Here is an 18,961-nt window from a genome sequence, read left to right on the forward strand (position 1 = left end):
AATGACCCTATGAAATGAATGGTTTAGAACTTATCCAACAAGTCCATTACTAGATGTCTGGATGTTCCCAAACGTTCCCTGGGCAAGTTTTGAAGGAATCAAGTCATCAGGAGCTGGTCTACTTTGTAGTGTGAGGGGAAAGGAAATTTTTTCTTTGTTATGACATCACCTCCTCATGCACGTATATCTAAGTAGACTACAACAGCATAAGTAGCCAGTGCTTCCTTAAAAGTAATTTATAGTGCCATAAAAGTTTACTATACCAAGTTTCTCTGTTTTTCTCTTTAGCTTCTCTTTCATATTTCTCAAGTGTCCTTTTGTCAACCATTCCAGTCAAATACCTGAAAACAAAGAAAAAAGAAGGAAACACTTAATTACAAATTATTCAGTGAAATTAAGAAGCCCTTTAGGGGAATTTCAACTCCAGAAAACAGCTATTTTAAAATAAAGAACCAATAATGGATGCTGAAATCACGGAAAGTTTCAGAGGAAAAGATATTTACATGGTCTCAAATTCTCTCCCCCCAGATAAAGGGGGAAAATAGTAAATTTACCGTGGGGAATCCTGGCAGACAACATGTTAACCAAGTAATCCTGGCTAACAGCACCAGCAGTAAAGAGAACACATCAAGTACTGACATGAGGTAGCCCTGATGGGATGTCCGTGTCACAGTCTTGCCCTAATGTATAACCTCAATCTAACTGCAAAACCTCAGCTGAACCCCAACTGAAGAATATCCTAAATAGCACTCTTCAGATTAAGCAAAGTCATGGAAGATGAGACTGAGGCAACCGTCACAAGCTAGAGGAGACTAAGATGGAACGACTAAATGCAACGTGGAATTCTGGAACCGAAAAATGACATTCATGGAGAACTGGTGAAATTCAAGTAAGAGCCACAGTTTAGTTAACAGTACTGTACCAATGCTAACCTCCTAGTTTTGAGGACTATACTATGGCTATTTAATATGTTAACGCTAGGGATGGCTGAAAGGTATACAGGAAGTCTGTACTATTTTTGTAAGCTTTCTGTAAGTCTAAAATTATTTCAGAATAAAATTTTTAAAAAATTTATTTATTTTAGGGGCGCCTGGGTGGCTCAGTCGTTAAGCATCTGCCTTCGGCTCAGGTCATGGTCCCAGGGTCCTGGGATCAAGCCCCGCATCGGGCTCCCTGCTCAGCGGGAAAGCCTGCTTCTCCCTCTCTCCCACTCCCCCTGCTTGTGTTCCCTCTCTCACTGTGTCTTTCTCTGTCAAATAAATAAATAAAATCTTCAAAAAAAATTTTTATTTATTTTAGAGAGAGGCAAATGTGAGCAGGGGTGGGGCAGGGAGGAGGGAGAAGGGGAGAGAGAGAGAGAAGCAGACTCCCTGATGAGTGCAGAGCCCCCCACACTTGGTCTTGTGATCCTGAGATCATGACTTGAGCCGGAACCAAGAGTCAGATGCTCAACTGATAACCACCCAGGAACCCCCAGAATAAAATTTTTTTAAGGGGCAAATATAAATACTATATAAAAGAAGTGGTGTCCAACAGTGTTGGCCAGGCAATTAAATCTTATTAATACATTTCAATATTTAATATTTTTTAAAAATTATCAAAGATTGTAATTTTAAAACAATTCCTTAGGAATACTGAACTGCTTCCCTTGACTCAATCCAAATCAAAGCCTTCCTGTTCAAGCTTTCTTCTCTGCAGAGTCATCTACAGTGCATACTCCTAGCTAGCTGAGCACAGAATCCTAGTGAAATGCCCACGAAAATTACAGCCCATAAGCAAAAAACACACATTCTCCTAAAACACGAAATCATATGGGCCCAACACTTCCAGCCATAGAGCCTTAGTTAAGGGTCCCTATTTAAAAGCTTATTTTAAGGTCTGTTGTAGAATTTTCAGAAGTAACTGGGAAGGTTACCAACTAAGATTACAAGGCAAGACAATGAAGATATGCCCTCTAGATCCTCTGATAATACAGTTTAAAGAAATGGATCTAATTCAGAAGGGATTAAAATTGTAAAACCTAAGAAAAATAATCTCTATCCCCAATGTGGGGCTCAAACTCACAACCCTGAAACCGAGAGTCACATGTTCTACCAACTGGGCCAGCCAGGTGCCCCCAAATTGCAAGAACTTCTAATTAAAAAAATTTTTTTTCAATACCAGAACACACTGCTAAAGATCAACCATGGTGTTTTCATACTTAGATAGCTTCTATATATGATAAAAAATTATGATAAATTATCTTAGTATGCTAGCAGACTACCTGTCTTTGATTAATCCACCTAGGATTTAAAGAGTTGATGAATCAGGAATAAGGAGTTCCCTCCCCGCCATGTACCAGATTCATGTGCTGGTTTTCATTATTCCTAAGAACACTATATTCAAAGCAAACTAACATTTCCTACAATCTAGGGTTCTATAGTAGCTTTTATGAAAAAAAAAAAATCTAAAATACAGCTTTCAGAAATACATTTAATGTTCCAGAAGAGCCTGACAGTGGTAACCAAAGAATTCTAGGGAATGCCTAAAATCCATCAAAAAATACTAACAATGATCACACACTGCAAAAAATTCCTTCTTAACATCAGCTTTCCTTATAGGTAATGTCTTGATAACTTTCTCAGGTGACCTGTTTTCTCTCCTTTGTATGACTGTATTGTTTATAATGCCCAAAATTCATTCAATCAAGTTAACTCTATTATTTAACAAAAAATAGAGACTTACATTATTTGTCCTCCTATGGTTGACTTGCCAGCATCTAAAAGTAACAACAACATCAATAATATGCAAACCACACGCGTAAAAAAACAAAAACAAAAAAACCACTATACGTGTTAACTCATTACCAATTAGCATATATAATTACATAATTTCAGTTGCAAAAGAAGCTGCCAAGACCCCTTGCCGCTCAACAATGACTTATACTGATCAAGAATTTAGAACTACTTTACTGATAAAGAAGCATTTTTGAACAGACTGTGTTCTGTGACCTTCAGCTAAGAGCACAGCAGCAACAGAATATAAATCACCCAAGGGGATCTCAGGGGAGAGCAAAAGTAGCCAAAGAGCCATGAACTACATTTAGGTAGTCTGTCTTTCACTAATTTTAGCAAATATAGGTGTCCCTTTACAAATTTCAAAGGAGTTCTTGCTACTAAAAAAAGTAGTGTGGTGTAGCATTATATTCGGGAGAAGGCAGAGATAAAGGGAAAAAAGGACACATGATTCTGTATTTTCTTCTCATGATTTTGGGGCTAAGTCAGATGGTCAGGAAGTATCTGAGTAAATTAAATAGGGTTTTGTTTTGTGCTAAACCACTAACCTCACAAGCAGCCAAAAGTCACTCCCAATTATTAATTTCCTTTGTCACACAAAATTAAACTATCTAGGTTAGATGAAGCTGATAAAATTAACAAATTAACTGAAGTTCACACAAAACAACAGGCACATTTTCTAGAATATTAACTAATAATATGCTTAGCCACCATCGGGGGGGCGGTCTATAAACCAACTGTGCATAACATACAAATACACTGAAGCTTGTTTTCTTCCAGCTTCCATGACATTACAAAATTATTTATGTATCCAACAAAGCGTTGGCAATGTTTTGCCGGCTAAAAAATCTATCAAGTTAAATATCAAAACATTTCAGAGTAATTCAGTTCAGTTTCACTAAACCTCTCCAAGTAGCTGTTTGATGTAGCTAATGCCCGGTCATTGCTTCACTGCTAGGAGTGTAACTTACCTACATGCCCAATGAATACCACATTTACATGTTCTTTTTTAGGAGCCCCAGGGGGTGCGACCACAGATTTAGGTTTTGGTATTTCCTCTTCCTCCTCCATCATTTCTTGGGTGCTCTCCTCTGGGGGTCTTCCATCTCCCAAGGAACCACCCCCTAACTCTGCTTCACTTATTTCTTCTTTGTGCTCCCATGATTCTTCTGGGGACATTTCTGTCTCCCCATTTTCTACTGAAATAAGACATTTAACTTAGTATTCCGAAAAAGACTTACAATCTGTACTGTAAAACACAGATGCCTTCAAACAACAAATAGAACTTTGCATATTTAGTTCTATTTCCTAACAGTCTAGTGAAACATAAGCAGGAAAATCTCTTTCACAACAGAAATGGATGACAGCTGGCCCCACTGCGGACATCAGAGCTGACTCAGAGACTATGAGAGATTGCTATTTTAACAAAGCTTCACTTCCATAAGGACAGACAAAATGTAAACAGGAGATGTACCATTCCTAACAGCCCAGTTATTCCAGTGTCAGGATGTCCTGACACAGGGAAAACGGGAAAGTTGACAATCAGAGCTCGGGATTTACAACATCTTTGCTTTTCCCTCTGCAAATCATTTGGTATCAACTTTATCAAAGACATGGGGAATCTGACACCCTTAAGAGTAAGAAAGTTGCAAAAAGGAAGGAAATTTTTCACAAATGACATCGAACAAGCACAAGTCCTTCAACTGCCTTTAGCGCTCTTCCACTCAGCTTTCACATCTGCGGCCATTCAGTGCATCATGGCAGCGCTCATGTCCAACCAGGTCTGCTTTCTAAGTCCCACAGAAAAGACTCAAAGTCAGTTTTAAATGCAGGCATTACAATAACCATGACACTTACATTTGCACCTTATATCCTGAAAGAGTTTCATATTACTGTATTAATATGGTCAGAAATTTTCTTACCAACAGGTTCTGAAAGTTCCATGCTAACAGCTGAATTTGAACCTAGACGAGAAATTGAGATATAATATGTATTTACAAAACAATATCCAGGCTTCACACACCATAGACAACTTAATGTTTTCTCAATTAGACATTCAAAGGATCGTATCATAGAAAATTACCTTCACACAACAATGACTGTTCGTCTTGAGAAGATTCCACAGGTGCTGTTTAATAGAAACAAGTTCTATTAAAAATTAAGTCCTATACATCCATTTTCATCTATCTTTTAAAATACGGTAAAAATAGAATTTCAATAGCCCAACAAAAACCGCAGTAATTTAGACCAACAGCAACTAACTCAGGTGTTCAAATTAGAAGTCTGTTTAAAAAAAATTTTTTTAACATCTACTGATTACAGCAGATTTCTACCATATTTTCAGTAATTGAAATGTATTCATAAAGGTATGCTTATTCTCTTAATTTGCTTCATAAAATTTTTCCTTCAAAAGTATTATAAAAGTAATCTGCGGCCCAACTGCAGACCAAATTATTAAGATTTTGCTCAACAAATACACATTACTTCTCTAGATTCTCTCTTGCTAGCTCCAGGTGGCCAAGAAGGCTATGATTAGCTCTTTTTAAAATTCCATAATCACACATTATTACTAAGATCCTTGAATAAATTCTATCTGATACCAATAAAATAAAAAGGACATTCACAAAAAGTCCTTGAAATGCAAAGGATCCCTTACAACGTGTCAGAAATGGTGATTACAATGACGCCAGTTTTGCCCTGTATTAGAATTCTAAGATCAATAATCCAGTTTCCACAGCTACCACACTACACCTCTACATGTGACATCCCCGGAAGAGGGGTATGAAAAATATGTACTGATACCCAAATATGTCAATTTATTTTTTTATATCTGATAAACCTAAATGATATCCCAATATGAAAGTGCCCTTGCTTCAAAAAATCTCCAAGAAGCAAAAGGTATCAAAGGATTTGAAGTCACCTGAATCCTGCACACAAAATAATAAATAATGAATTCATAACTGCAAAGCTCCTATTTAAATCACTTCGTAGAATCACCTGTAAGTCAAGACAAAGTTTTGGGCCCAGTCTTCAACAATGTGAAGTGTTGAAGAAAGTAATTTTCTGTTCCTGAAAGGTAAAGGGCAACCAAGTTTTTCCAAGAGAAGTGACATGCTGAGTGTCACCTGGGAAGGTCCCTCTACCATGGCAAAGACATAATGAGAGAGGGGGGAAAAAAACACCACCAGCAGAAAGACCAACATCACCACTACAGGCAAGCATGCCCTGTGAACACGTGAGCGGTACACCTAGAGAGGAGGGGTCGAGCGAAAGGATAACAGGGGCATCATCTGGCAGGAGGAGGAAGGAAGAGTGAAAGGTCTAAGATGACCCCAGCCTACGTGGTTAGCAGGATATAAACAGAAACTAAAAAATCATTTGAATGAGGTGTGGGAGGGAAAAGGAATTATATATATATTTTTTTGTTTTCCTATTTCAAAGAAAAGTTCATGGGTGGGGGAAGGAAAATTTCTCAATTTTCAGAGAAAGCCAGGCTGTGCGGAGGCAAGTTCATATGCCTCCCTCGGGCTGGAGGGGGCAGCACAGGGTAGTGGTAAGGGGCTAGCACTGAGCTGACTCCTGCTGTAAATGCTGGCTTGTCACTTCAGGTTGTGAGATGCAGCTACTTCACTGGAATTCTGGAAATGACATGCCACCCACCTGACAGGCCCGCTGAGAGAATTAAATGAGAGAATACATTTGTTTTGTATTAAGTAACTCCTGGCACCAAGCAGATATTCAACACGTGAGTCTCTTCCCCCTAACAGGCGTTGGGATACACTCGACTCTATCAACCAGCATGACTGAGTATCAAATGTGTGCCAGCCTGGACAGAGGCCCTCACAAATCCACACAGTGCTGGAGGTGGGGGCAAATTACCTCCAATTGATTTTTAACAAGCCGTGATGTGCTGACTCATTCAATCCCCTTCAAACACCCTGAAATACATAACTGCAATCACTCCCATCTAACATTCAGACAAACCCGACCCAACCGGGCTTTGCCAAGTTAGACAAGCGTCATCTCGCCCTCCTTCAAACAGCCCCTGCTGAAAAATTACTCGATAAAAGTACATTGAGTCAGAGATGATGTAGTGTTTTAAGGCAGGAAAAAGATCACACAGTAAGATACCCCAAACTGCAGCTGAGCTTTACAAAACCCAACAATACACATAGCTGACCACCCAGTTCTAGAACTAACTCTTAGATTTACAAATACACAATACATGCAGAAGACTGTAAGGCGCTTCTCAGGATAATGACGTCACCAGACCACCTCAGTGGCTGCAGAATGCACCATAATGAAAATCTGCTCACATTTTTATTTTTCAAAACATCCTATTTATGATATGTTCGCCTTAAGTTTGTAAAGCTCACAGGGACAGCGAGTCAAATACCAAAATCAATTAAGTGCTTAATATATACCTAATGGTATTAAAGGGTCCCAAAATAAAAAGTTGACCATACTTTCCCCAATGTGGAAAAAAGCTTTCCATGCATCCAGACATGGATCACATTATAAACCTAATGGCAAGGCTAGCGACATTTGTGAACTGGTATTTCTGCAATAATGGACCAGAAAAATCAGATATAGCAAGATGCTCTTTTAAACTCCTCAATCTAATTGTACCCCGGTCTTCTTACACGCACACACATACACAGTCAACACTTTCCAGTTCATTCTACTCAGGTCTTATTCATAATGCATATCATATCCTGATTTTATTAGCACTAAGGAGCCCAGGCTCAGAATTCTACAAGGGCCCAAAGTCATTTGTTCATGGTCAGCAAACAGATGACCGTGATTTAAGTCCTGCACAGTTCATATCCCAGTGAAGGAAAAGCTAGTAAACCTCCCACGTAAGGAGTGACATTATGGTTTCATATTTTCCAATGATATTTCCATGTTCTACACCCTTGTCAAGTATTCAAAAAACAAACAATTCTAATTAAGTGGGAAAGTTATCAGACTGCATCAATGAGTAACCTGCCATATCCCAAATTAAAAGGGAAACTAATAACTCTGGTTCATGATAAAGGAAGATTAATGAACTAGGTGTAGATACTGGGTATATCACCACAAATTTTAAAACAAGAGGTGAAAGATGTTACTGTTAGGCAATATGACTGCCTGTGCTTTAACACCGATGATGATCTGAATCTTAAAACTGTTAGGAGAAAATTTGATCCTGGTGAAATAAGCCAGACACAAACGGTTATATGCTGTACAATTCCACTCATAAAATGTTCAGAACAGGTAAATCCACAGAGACAGAAAGCAAGCTCATGATTGCCAGAAGCTGCGAGGAGGCAAAGGGAATGGGAAGTAACTGCTGAACAGGCATGGGTCTCCTCTCGGGGTGGCGGGGGCTGAAAATGTTTTGGAACTAGACAGAGGTGGTGACTGCACAACACTGGCTGAATTATTCACTTTAAAATGGTTAATTGTATGTTACATGGATTTCACTGTAGTTTTTGTTTTTAAAGATTTATTTGAGAGAGAGCAGGGGGAGGGACAAAAGAGGGAGAGAGAGAAGCTGACTCCCCACAGAGCGTGGAGACCAACACAGGGCTCGATCTCACGCCCCTGAGATCGTGACCTGAGTGGAAATCAAGAGTCAGACACTTAACCAACTGAGCCACCCAGGCACCATGATTTCACTGTAATTTTTGAAAAAAGAATATAAATATTTTTTAAAAGAGCTGATCATGGAGGGGCACCTGGCTGGGTCAGTCGACAGAGCATGAGACTCTCTGTTCCAAGGGCTCATGAGTTCAAACCCCATGTTTAGCATGGAACTCACTGAAATGAAAGGAAATGAAATGAAATGAAATGAAATGAAATGAAAGATCTGATCATGAATCAAAAGACGTCAACATGGAGACTCGTACTTTGTCAGCTCATCAGTGTAGCACAAATTAGTCAAGGCCATACAGGTGGTAGCTAATGAAATGTTTTAATTCAAGCTACATGTTTTCAACACAAATGTCTGGCCAATTCTTGAAAAGTGCTTAATTTGTATATTTCATAAATAACCAATTTGCATTTGTACTGCTTTAGATATAAAACTGATCTTTAATCCTCTTTACACACTAAACAGCAATATATAAAATAGCTACCCTAACTAAAATTCCTTAGCCCTGTTAGCTAAATGGCATGCTCGTTAAAGAAAAAAATAAAAACAATTTCAGTGCTGTCACAGAAGTCACTGTGTGTTACACTGGACAGAAGTGAGAAGCAGTGTGACAAAATTCTGTCCAATACAAGTTTCTGCAGTGAGGGACGTGTTCTCTGTGCTGTGATAGGACAGTCCCAAGCCACATGTGGCTATTAAGCATTTGAAAGGTGGTACCTCAACTGAGGAATGGAATTTTAAGTTTTACTTAATTTCAGTTAAAGAGCCACAAGGGCACAGCTCTAGCGGCTCTCACATTCTCCTCACGTGTACAAACTGGCCACACCTGATCTTCCACTTTTACACACTCCCAACCCAGCCCACCACCTGAAGGCTAATGATCCCTCCTCAGATCTCCTCTAGGGTAGGACCCTGCCTTCAATTACAGGGGCGCACAAACAGATCTTTGTTTCTGGTTCCCCAGGAGATCACAGACTTCCAGAACGATGGTGGTTTTCTGAAATATGGAGACTTTTTTCTCTACTCTTGTAGTCCCCACAGGCTGGCAGAGCGCATGTACCATACAGGATAAACATACAACTGATTTTACTGAATTTCCTTCAGCTTTCTTTTGGTTTTCACAGGGCTAGTTCCTTGTGGTCTTATTGGTTCAGTTTTCTCAGGAGTCTTGTTTACTACATTCCCATAAGGGCTCAACAGAGTAAAACCAACCTTTTATGTACTGGCATTTTTTTTTAATTTTTTTATTGTTATGTTAATCACCATATATTACATCATTAGTTTTTGGTGCAGTGTTCCATGATTCATTGTTCAATATTTTATTTATTTATTTGACAGAGAGAGAGAGCGAGAGAGGGAACACAAGCAGGGGGAGTGGGAGAGGGAGAAGCAGGCTTCCCGCCGAGCAGGGAGCCTGACGCGGGGCTCGATCCCAGGACCCTGGGATCATGGCCTGAGCCGAAGGTAGACGCCTAACAACTGAGCCACCCAGGCGCTGGCATTTTTTTTTTTAAAGATTTATTTATTTGACAGAGAGAGAGAGCACAAGTAGGTAGACACGCAGGCAGAGAGAGAGGGAGAAGCAGGCTCTCCGATGAGCAGGGAGCCCGACGTGGGGCTGGATCCCAGGACCCCGGGACCATGACCCGAGCCAAAGGCAGACGCTTAACTACTGAGCCATCCAGTCGCCCCTGTGTGCTGACTCTTTAACAAGGGTTCAGTGAAACAGTATCCAAGAAATGTTCAAGTATAGTCTGAGTAAGGAACTAAAACTTCTCTAGCACTCAGGTGACCACGCAGTCTCACCAAAACTGCATGCTGTGGTATTTTTCTCCCACAGACAAAACCAGAAAACAGTAAACATTTCATTTCAGTGAGTTCCATGCTCAACATGGGGCTTGAATTCATAAGCCCTGAGAACAGTAAAGAGCCCACCGAACACATACAAAGGTCCATGGTTTTGCTTTAATTACCTAACACTCTAAAAATAAAAGGAATGATGTCACAGACAGTAGTGAACAGTCTGTTTTAATGATTTTACGTCATCATTTCCTAAAACATATGAAGAAGCAATTTCCAAGTATTACTTTAGAGCACTGCCTCCTTATGAAGATGTTCCTCGGCCCCCACTGACAGAGAACATGGAGACAGTGCCATAGCCCACACATTCATGGGCTCCTTTTCTGAAAAAAGTATCTTGGCCAAAAAGATCATTCAATATCAAATCACAAGGAAAGGGCTAGCAGAGTAACCATTACTAGGAATAAGCTTTGAAATCAGACCTAGATTCTAACCCTAGCTTCTCTGTTTAGTCATGGATGTCACCTTGCTAATTCTTTTTTTTTAAGGTTTATTTATTTGACAGAGAGAGACACAGCGAGAGAGGGAACACAAGCAGGGGGAGTGGGAGAGGGAGAAGCAGGCTTCCCGCGGAGCAGGGAGCCTGATGTGGGGCTCGATCCCAGGACCCCGGAATCATGACCTGAACCGAAGGCAGACACTTAATGACTGAGACACCCAGGCGCCCCTCACTTTGCTAATTTACTTAGCTTCTCTGAGTCTTAATTTTCTTACTTGTAAAATGTGTTTACACTACCTATACCTCAAGACAGTGTTGTGAAGATTCCATATTAAGCAATGATGGTGGTAACTGCTCAGTAAATTTATGATTACAACACGCAGTTCAAAGCCCCATAATAATTCTAAAAATTTAAGAATGAAATATAAGAAAGGCAAATTCCCGAGTGAGAAGACCCTCGCTGGTTGAGTATCAGCTCTAGGCACACCCTTTTCCCCATTATTAAACAGCGATGTGTGCAGAGAGCACTGAACTAGCAACTGGCAAATGTGGACTCTAGCATCAACCATGGCATTAAAGCTCCAAGTGACCTTATGCCTTCACTTAGCATCTCTAGGCTTCAGTTTCTTTATCCAAAATGAGGCAACTGTTATTACTGCTGGGGTCACTTCTAGCCCTCACATTCCAAAATCCTATTTATTCAATCACTAACACATCGCCACATACCAACTTGATTAGGCTTTCTGTAGAGTTAAATCCCGCTGTATTCTTCAAGCAACCCTAAAACATTCATCTATGATTTATATCCCACCTATGTCAAAAACAACTTGAGGAATACTTGAGATACATCAACCAAAACCATTTCGGACAGCCCCAATAAGGTACAAAAAGAAGAGAAAAACATGTATACGCAACCAAAATCAACCACCCAAAGGAGATGGACACAGACCGCTTAGTAGTATGGTAACCCACTGGAGTTCCGCAGAAATGGTCAACCAGGAAATTGCCCCAATGACATTCACAAGTGTACACTTTTTGTTTGTTTCAAGTGAAGTGACCTACCATTACCTAGTCAGAATGTAGTCTGGAATTTGGTGTCACCACTCTCAGGCCAGGCTAATAAAAGATGCTCAGAAAATCCTGACTAAACGTTTCTCTCACCTGGAAAGTAGAATTATGCTGGGGATCGGGTTCAACTTGGAATACAATAACAATTAGGTTTCCTCAGAACAAAGCCACTTATGAAAAAAAACCAAACACATCTACAGCCCAGCCATGCTTTGTTAAAATCCACTGAAAATAAGGACAAAACTTTTAAGCAGCTTTGGTATGAATCAACGATTGCAGCTAAAAAAGGAGTCTAAGGATCTCAGAACAATTAAGAACCTTCAACTAGTGGCCAAATTCTTGCTTCCCAAAGATTTTTAAGAACTGTGAATAGAATGACGCAGTCCTAAATTAACATGCCCAACAGATACATCACCAGAACTGCACTAACTCACTGCCGCTCCTATGAAAGTGACAACAAGTAATGTAGAAAGAAAAGCCGTCAATGCTCCCAGGGATCCAAGGCACAGCAGGGCACTGGGAGCACAGGCAGCGGTATGGTAATCTCCGCCGCGCTGACAGCAGCTACACCTGTGGTGGGAGGAGCCATTATATCTTACACCTGAAACTCATGTAACATTGTGTCAACTACAAATAATAAAGATAACCAATGCTCTACTCCAGCAAATTCCTAGCAAACTTAATAAAATAGAGAAACACAAAGGTTAACCGTGTATATAAATTAGATCTCGGGCGCCTGGGTGGCTCAGATGGTTGGGCGTCTGCCTTCAGCTCGGGTCATGATCCCGGGGTCCTGGGATCGAGCCCCACATCGGGCTCCTGGCTCAGCGAGGAGTCTGCTTCTCCCTCTGCCTCTCTCCCTGCTCATGCTTTCTCTCTCTCTCTCTGTATCTCTGTGTCTCAAATGAAAAAATAAAATCTTTAAAAATAAAAAATAAAAAATAATAAAAAAATAAAAAAATAAATAAATCATATCTCAATTTAAAAAAAACCCAAGGTATTCACAAAGAACACTTAGCAGAAAACAGATCTTTAGCTTTGGGATTACGGTGACAGGACTAAAATGATTTACTTAAGGAAATCTGTGGACAATTCCTCCTCTCAGCTTTGAAAGCCCTCTACCCCCTTTGTATGGTCCCTCTTACCACCTTGGGTCTCCCATTAGAGTAAAATGGGTATTTGATCCATCCCTTTCTATGCTCCTTGAAGGATCACAACTTAATCATCTTGGTGGCATCCCTTCAAGGGCCCAGCACAGCATCCTGTGTTCTGCAGGCATGAAAACATTTGTTCTTTAATTGCAATATATAAGCAAAGCCAGAGATTCACATCTCCAAACATTTCATTCTAATTCTGCTAATTCACCCCAAAACGTTATCAAGTCTCTTTCATTCCTTTCTTTTCAACCAGGAAGACAATACTACTTTATTTTTATTAAAGATTTTATTTATTTATTTTGACAGAGAGAGAGAGAGACAGTGAGAAAGGGAACACAAGTAGGGGGAGTGGGAGAGGGAGAAGCAGGCTTCCTGCCGAGCAGGGAGCCCGATGCGGGGCTCGATCCCAGGACCCTGGGATCATGACCTGAGCCGAAGGCAGATGCTTAACGACTGAGCCACCCAGGTGCCCCAAGACAATACTATTTTAACACTTTGAGACATTTCCTCCCTGGGACACCTGGGTGGCAGAGTTGGTTAAATATCCAACTCTTGGTTTCGGCTCAGGTTGTAATCTCAGGGTCGTGAAATCGAGTCCTGGGTCGGGCTCCAGAGTCTGCACGGAATTCTCTCTCCCTCTGCCCCTCCCTCTTGTGTGCCACATTCTCTCTCTAAAAAAATTAATTTAAAAAAAAAGGATATTTCCTCCCCAGGGAACAAAATCAAGCAAAACAAGGCTTAAAATCTGTCCTCTATATTTCCCTAACTCGCATGATAAATTTTTTGGAAAAAAAAAGTTGTCTAGAAGTATATATATAAAAAATTACCCACAAAAGATGCTATTCTCTCATTTCCCCATCATCTTCTTCTTCTTCAACACTCCTGATATATAGGACATTATTACACCTTATTGAAACTTCACCCAAGGGGCGCCTGGGTGCCTCAGTTGGTTAAGCGACTGCCTTGGGCTCAGGTCATGATCCTGGAGTCCCGGGATCGAGTCCCGCATCGGGCTCCCTGCTCGGCAGTGAGTCTGCTGCTCCCTCGGACCCTCCCCCCTCTCATGCTCTCTCTATCTCATTCTCTCTCTCAAATAAACAAAATCTTTAAAAAAATAAAAAAATAAAAAAAACTTCACCCAAATGTCCAGACAGTGCTCCACCTATGTATTCTTCTGTGTTTGCAAGCTGCATGTTCATACAGCCATCTACAGATACCAGGTACCCTTTGTACTCCATTCCCCACTTAAGTTTCACCATTACTGGCTTTCCTGTTAATGCATTCAGGAAAGGTTTGGGATTGAGAGGCAAACTCATCGCGACTACAAGCAAATGATGCAGGAAACTCGCCGCCGACCCAAGTGTAGTCCGTCCCTCGTGACTGGCGTAACTCCCGCCGGGCGCGAAATCTCGCATGATAAATTTTAATTGCTGTCTTTTCATGCAGTACGATTCCAGAACAGGTGAAAAATAAGCAAAGGACAAAAGAATGCAAAAAGCTATGTACTAACTACATTAAATAAAACCTGCCCCAAAGAGGGTTTACTCCCAATCAAAAATTCTAACAGTTTGTAAAATCATGAAATAAGAGCCCAAATCTAACAGTCTAATAATGAGTAAGTCAAGGCAGAAAAGGAAATAACCAGGTAGAACAGAAAATTTAGGTAGGAAAAGAAATGACACTCCAGGAATAAGACTTTTCCCCGATTTCCTCTGCTTACTCTATTTCACTTACTGTCCCATGGAAGTCTGAAAAATCCTTGACAGAGTTGTTGTTGCAGGCCTTTGGTCTTACCGAAAGAGAAACAAATCTCAAGAATCTTATCTATTAACTATCTAAACTTATCTCTCAGTTTCCACAGGTATTGTTTAATGTAAATAAAGTCTAAGGGCCCTGCTGGACAAAACAACTATTACTTTGAATCTGGATCTTCTCTACTCCAGTGGCTCTGAGGAGGTCACCTTTGAGAGATGAGTGATTAAGAAGCATTCACCAAATGGTGATGGTTGCATAACTTTGTGAATATACTGAAAACCACTGTATAATTCTAAAAGGTAAATTTTTTGTGAGTTATAGCTCAATTACTAAAAAAAAGAAAATCCCTCCCCCACTAAAAGTTAGCATTCAGTGAAACCCAAACACTACAATATAGACCATTTCTCTTTAAAATTCAAGCTTCAGGGGCGCCTGGGTGGCTGAGTCATTAAGCATCTGCCTTCAGCTCTTGGGTCGTGATCCCAGGGTCCTGGGATCGAGCCCCACATCAGACTCCCTGTTTGGCGGGAAGCCTGCTTCTCCCTCTCCCACTCCCCCTGCTTGTGTTCCCTCTCTCGCTCTTGCTCTTTTTCAAATAAATAAATATTAAAAAAAATAAAAAATAATAAATAAAATTCAAGCTTCACAACATAATGTGCAACATTTTGGAGACAATTCTTTGGAGGGCCTGCTGAGGCCTGCTAGTTTTATTCTGTACTGCTTTTTTTTTTTTAAACATTTTATTTATTTGCCAGAGAGAGACACAGCGAGAGAAGGAACACAAGCAGGGGGAGTGGGAGAGGGAGAAGCAGGCTTCCCGTGGAGCAGGGAGCCCGATGCGGGGCTCGATCCCAGGACTCTGGGATCATGACCTGAGCCAAAGGCAGATGCTTAACGACTGAGCCACCCAGGTGCCCCTATTCTGTACTGCTTTTATTTATTTTTTTTTAAAGATTATATTTATTTATTTGTCAGAGAGAGAGAGAGCACAGCAGGGCAAGCAGCAGGCAGAGGGAGAGGGAGAAGCAGGCTCCCCACCAAGCAGGGAGCCCGACGTAGGACTCGATCCCAGGTCCCTGGGATCATGACCTGAGCCAAAGGCAGCCACTTAACCAACTGAGCCACTCAGGAATCCCTCTGTACTGCTTTTAATGGCAGAGTTTTGAGAGGTGTTGAGAGTGGGGTGGTGGAAAGGACACTACACCACTATTTTAGAAGCTCCGGCTGTTCTAAAAGTCCAAGTGCTATGTATGGTCTGAATATTTGTGTCTCCCATAATCCCTATATTGAAATCCTAATGCCTAATGTGATAAAGTTAGTGCGGCGTTTGGGAGGTCCTAGGTCATGAGGGTGGAGCCCTCATGAATAGGATTATTGCCTTTATTTAAAAAAAAAAAAAAAGAGGTCCCCCTAGAGCTCCCTTGCTCCTTCTGCCTCAAGACACAGGAAGTCAGTAGTTGGCTATCCAGAAGAGGGCTCTCCCCAGAACAGGGCAGAACCCTGATCTTGGGCTTCCAGCCTCCATAGCTGTGAGCAATAAATTTCTGTTGTTTAAAAACCACCCAGTCTGGAGTATTTTGTTACAGCAGCCCAAATAAAACAAGACACAGAGTAACCCTGACCACCCCTGCTAAATGTTTCTCATTTAACAACAACAACAACAACAAAAAGACTTAACCGGGTACAAAGTGGAACTTCAAGTACATTCTATCATAGAAAATGTTAGTTCTAGTACAAGTAACCCCTGTCTTGTATTTTCATTCATTTCAGGACCTCTACTTTAAGGAGAATCACTTAGCCAATTTACTTGGATCTGTAGAGAATTACACTTAAATGAATTATACTTAATTACACTTAAATGTGTTCTACTTAATCATTCCTTCCGAAACCTGTATTAAATTTTCTTTTTTCTTAAGATTTTATTTATTTATTTGACAGAGAGAGACACAGCGAGAGAGGGAACACAAGCAGGGGGAGCGAGAGAGGGAGAAACAGGCCTCCCGCGAAGCAGGGAGCCCGATGCGGGGCTCAATCCCAGGACCCTGGGATCACGACCTGAGCCGAAGGCAGTCTCTCAAGGACTGAGCCACCCAGGTGCCCCTGTATTAAATTTTCAAAAGGATTCAAGGTCAACACTGAATCCCAAGTTCTGACGTGGGACAGCTAGAAACAGGCGTAACTAGTAGCCCTCCAGTAAGGTGACTGATACTTTGGGCAAAAGCATCTTCCTCCTCTTGCTCAAGGCCCACTGAAACTATTTCCAAAAAAAAAAAAGAAGGAAGGAAGGAAGGAAGCAATGGAGGGAGGGAAAAAGGAAGGAAGGGAGGGAGGGAAAGGAGAGAATTTTCAGGAGAAATGACAGATATTCATTCTAGATAGACACATTTTACAAGTCATTCATTCTGGTGCTCTAGTCTAGACAGACTCCTTCAAGAGCTCTCCTGATATTTCAAAACACACCCACCACAAATTTCAGCTATGGCTTAACAACAAAAGAAAACATGCTTGCCCTACTATTTCCTCACTATAAAAAAAACTTGCAAATCTTATGGTTCCCCCCCCACTTTGTGAATTTCAATCTAAGTGCTACTTCCAACTTTTTCCCTTCTTCCAAGCACACTTCCCTGCTATAACGATGGTATTTTACGGACCTGAATGGGCTGGAACATGCAATCCAACATAACTCTGAACCTCAATTTAAAAATCTATTCTATTTTTTAAGATTTTATTTATTTGACAGAGAGAGAGAGCACAAGCAGGGGGAGCGGGAGGGAGAAGCAGACTCCCGGCTGAGCAGGGAGCCCAATTGGGAGGGGGGGGGGGGCTCGATCCCAGGACTCTGGGATCGTGACCCAAACCGAAGGCAGACCTTAATTGACTAAGCCACTCAGGCACCCTATTCTTTTCTAAATAAACATCCTACAGAGGATTATTTTTTAAAATTAACAGGCATTTTGTAGAAGCATCTGATAAAATCAGTAACACCAATATAGGTTTCCAATAAAAAAAGAAAAACCTGACCACAACGTAGGGAATTTTCTTACCAACAACCACTTCCCCACACACTTTTACATCTCCCACTTCTAGTAGTGTCACAGAGAAAAGGGTTAAGATAAAGCCGAAATTGGCAGATACCAGGAAGAGAAAAGCAATCCCCCCCTCACCTAAGAGGTACTGCCTAACCACTCAACAATAACCATTATTCCTGACCATTGCGCTAAGGACGACTGTCTTTTGATGGCTGATGGCTACATCCCCTGCAAACGGAGTTCTAGGTGTAGCCCAAGTGGTGCTGGAGCCTCCAAGGGAGGGGGGGGGGGCAAAAAGAAAATGGCTGGATAAAAGGAATCTACCCATGATAAAGCATGGGGAAACAGACACTTTTAGAAGCTGGTAATGAACTAGTTCCAGCAGCCAAAATGGCTTGATCTAAGCAAAAAATAAATAAATAACTGAATTTCCTATTCAAAAGGAAATAACAAGTGCCTATACAAATAAAATACTAGTCAATAAAACAATCAAATCCAAACTGTGTATTCACATATACACTTTGCAAAAGTATTTCTTCACACTCTTTTTGCCTCTAGAGAGAAAACTATAGCAAAAATTTCTTAAGAAACTAACCTCCCAGAGCACTTTTATGATGTCCACTTATCTAAGAAATACCACAATTTAGAACTTTAAAGAGAAATCAACAACCCATTCTCACACACAAATTGTTGGGAACATCTATGACCCAGTCCCCAATACCCTGGTTAGATAATGGGAAGGACATTCCACCTTCTCCTTTCTTTTTCTCTTTAATCAATACGGACAGTTCCTAACATAAGTACCTGTATCTGGGAGGTATAAAGTTCTCTGATTTGACATTCCTATAAATCAGTTCCCGAAAGCATGCTATCACAATGAAGCAGAACACGGCAAGATTTTTAAAGACCGAACTTGACTTGAAACCACAGAAAGAAGGCCTACCAGCGCCGATGAGAATGGCACGTGACAACTACTAAGTCCTAACAAGTGCTCAAGTGTGTGAACAGACTCACTGCTGACACAGTAACAGAGACAGAGCGAGTTATTCCAAGCAACCTGAGTAAGGTAAACGATTTTAACGCAATGAAAATTCCAAACGTGTCACTAAGAAGAAAAGCCCAGTCCCACTTAAGGAAAAGGGCACACAGATCAATGTAGTTTCCTAACACATTAACGTTTAAGTGAGGAACTCTTATAAACTTCCTGACACTTTGTGAACTTTACAAGCTTACAAATGCTAAGG

At 40.8% G+C, this 18,961-nt stretch overlaps 2 protein-coding genes across 2 annotated transcripts in view; both read right to left on the minus strand.

The window, feature by feature from the left end:
* The window catches only part of GSPT1 (G1 to S phase transition 1), a 38,877-nt gene that overhangs the window by 18,881 nt on the left and 1,035 nt on the right, over window positions 1–18,961 (minus strand). The window contains exons 2-6 of the mRNA XM_027610699.2: window positions 4,858–4,902; window positions 4,697–4,738; window positions 3,746–3,973; window positions 2,725–2,758; window positions 264–341 (exon numbers count right to left, since the gene is read on the minus strand). Coding sequence (XP_027466500.1) covers window positions 264–341; window positions 2,725–2,758; window positions 3,746–3,973; window positions 4,697–4,738; window positions 4,858–4,902 — 427 coding nt within the window. The remainder of the gene's footprint in view (window positions 1–263; window positions 342–2,724; window positions 2,759–3,745; window positions 3,974–4,696; window positions 4,739–4,857; window positions 4,903–18,961) is intronic.
* LOC113932144 (small nuclear ribonucleoprotein F-like) lies at window positions 13,399–15,112 on the minus strand. Its single transcript, XM_035722105.1, has 2 exons — window positions 14,062–15,112; window positions 13,399–13,845 (listed from the first exon to the last, which is right to left on the minus strand). The coding sequence occupies exons 1-2, from the start codon at window positions 14,373–14,375 to the stop codon at window positions 13,773–13,775; spliced, it is 387 nt and encodes a 128-aa protein (XP_035577998.1). The 5' UTR covers window positions 14,376–15,112; the 3' UTR covers window positions 13,399–13,772.

This window comes from Zalophus californianus, chromosome 10 (genome assembly GCF_009762305.2).
Source record: "Zalophus californianus isolate mZalCal1 chromosome 10, mZalCal1.pri.v2, whole genome shotgun sequence".
Classification (NCBI taxonomy): Eukaryota; Metazoa; Chordata; class Mammalia; order Carnivora; family Otariidae; genus Zalophus; species Zalophus californianus.

What these genes read in the sequence shown, in the direction of transcription:
- LOC113932144 (XM_035722105.1), bottom strand. Translation starts at nt 14,375, where the DNA reads ATGAAAAGACAGCAATTAAAATTTATCATGCGAGATTTCGCGCCCGGC. An exon ending in GGACATTTGGGTGAAGTTTT is followed by an intron (nt 13,846 to 14,061) that starts TTTTATTTTTTT and finishes GGGTGAAGTTTC; the next exon opens with AATAAGGTGTAATAATGTCC.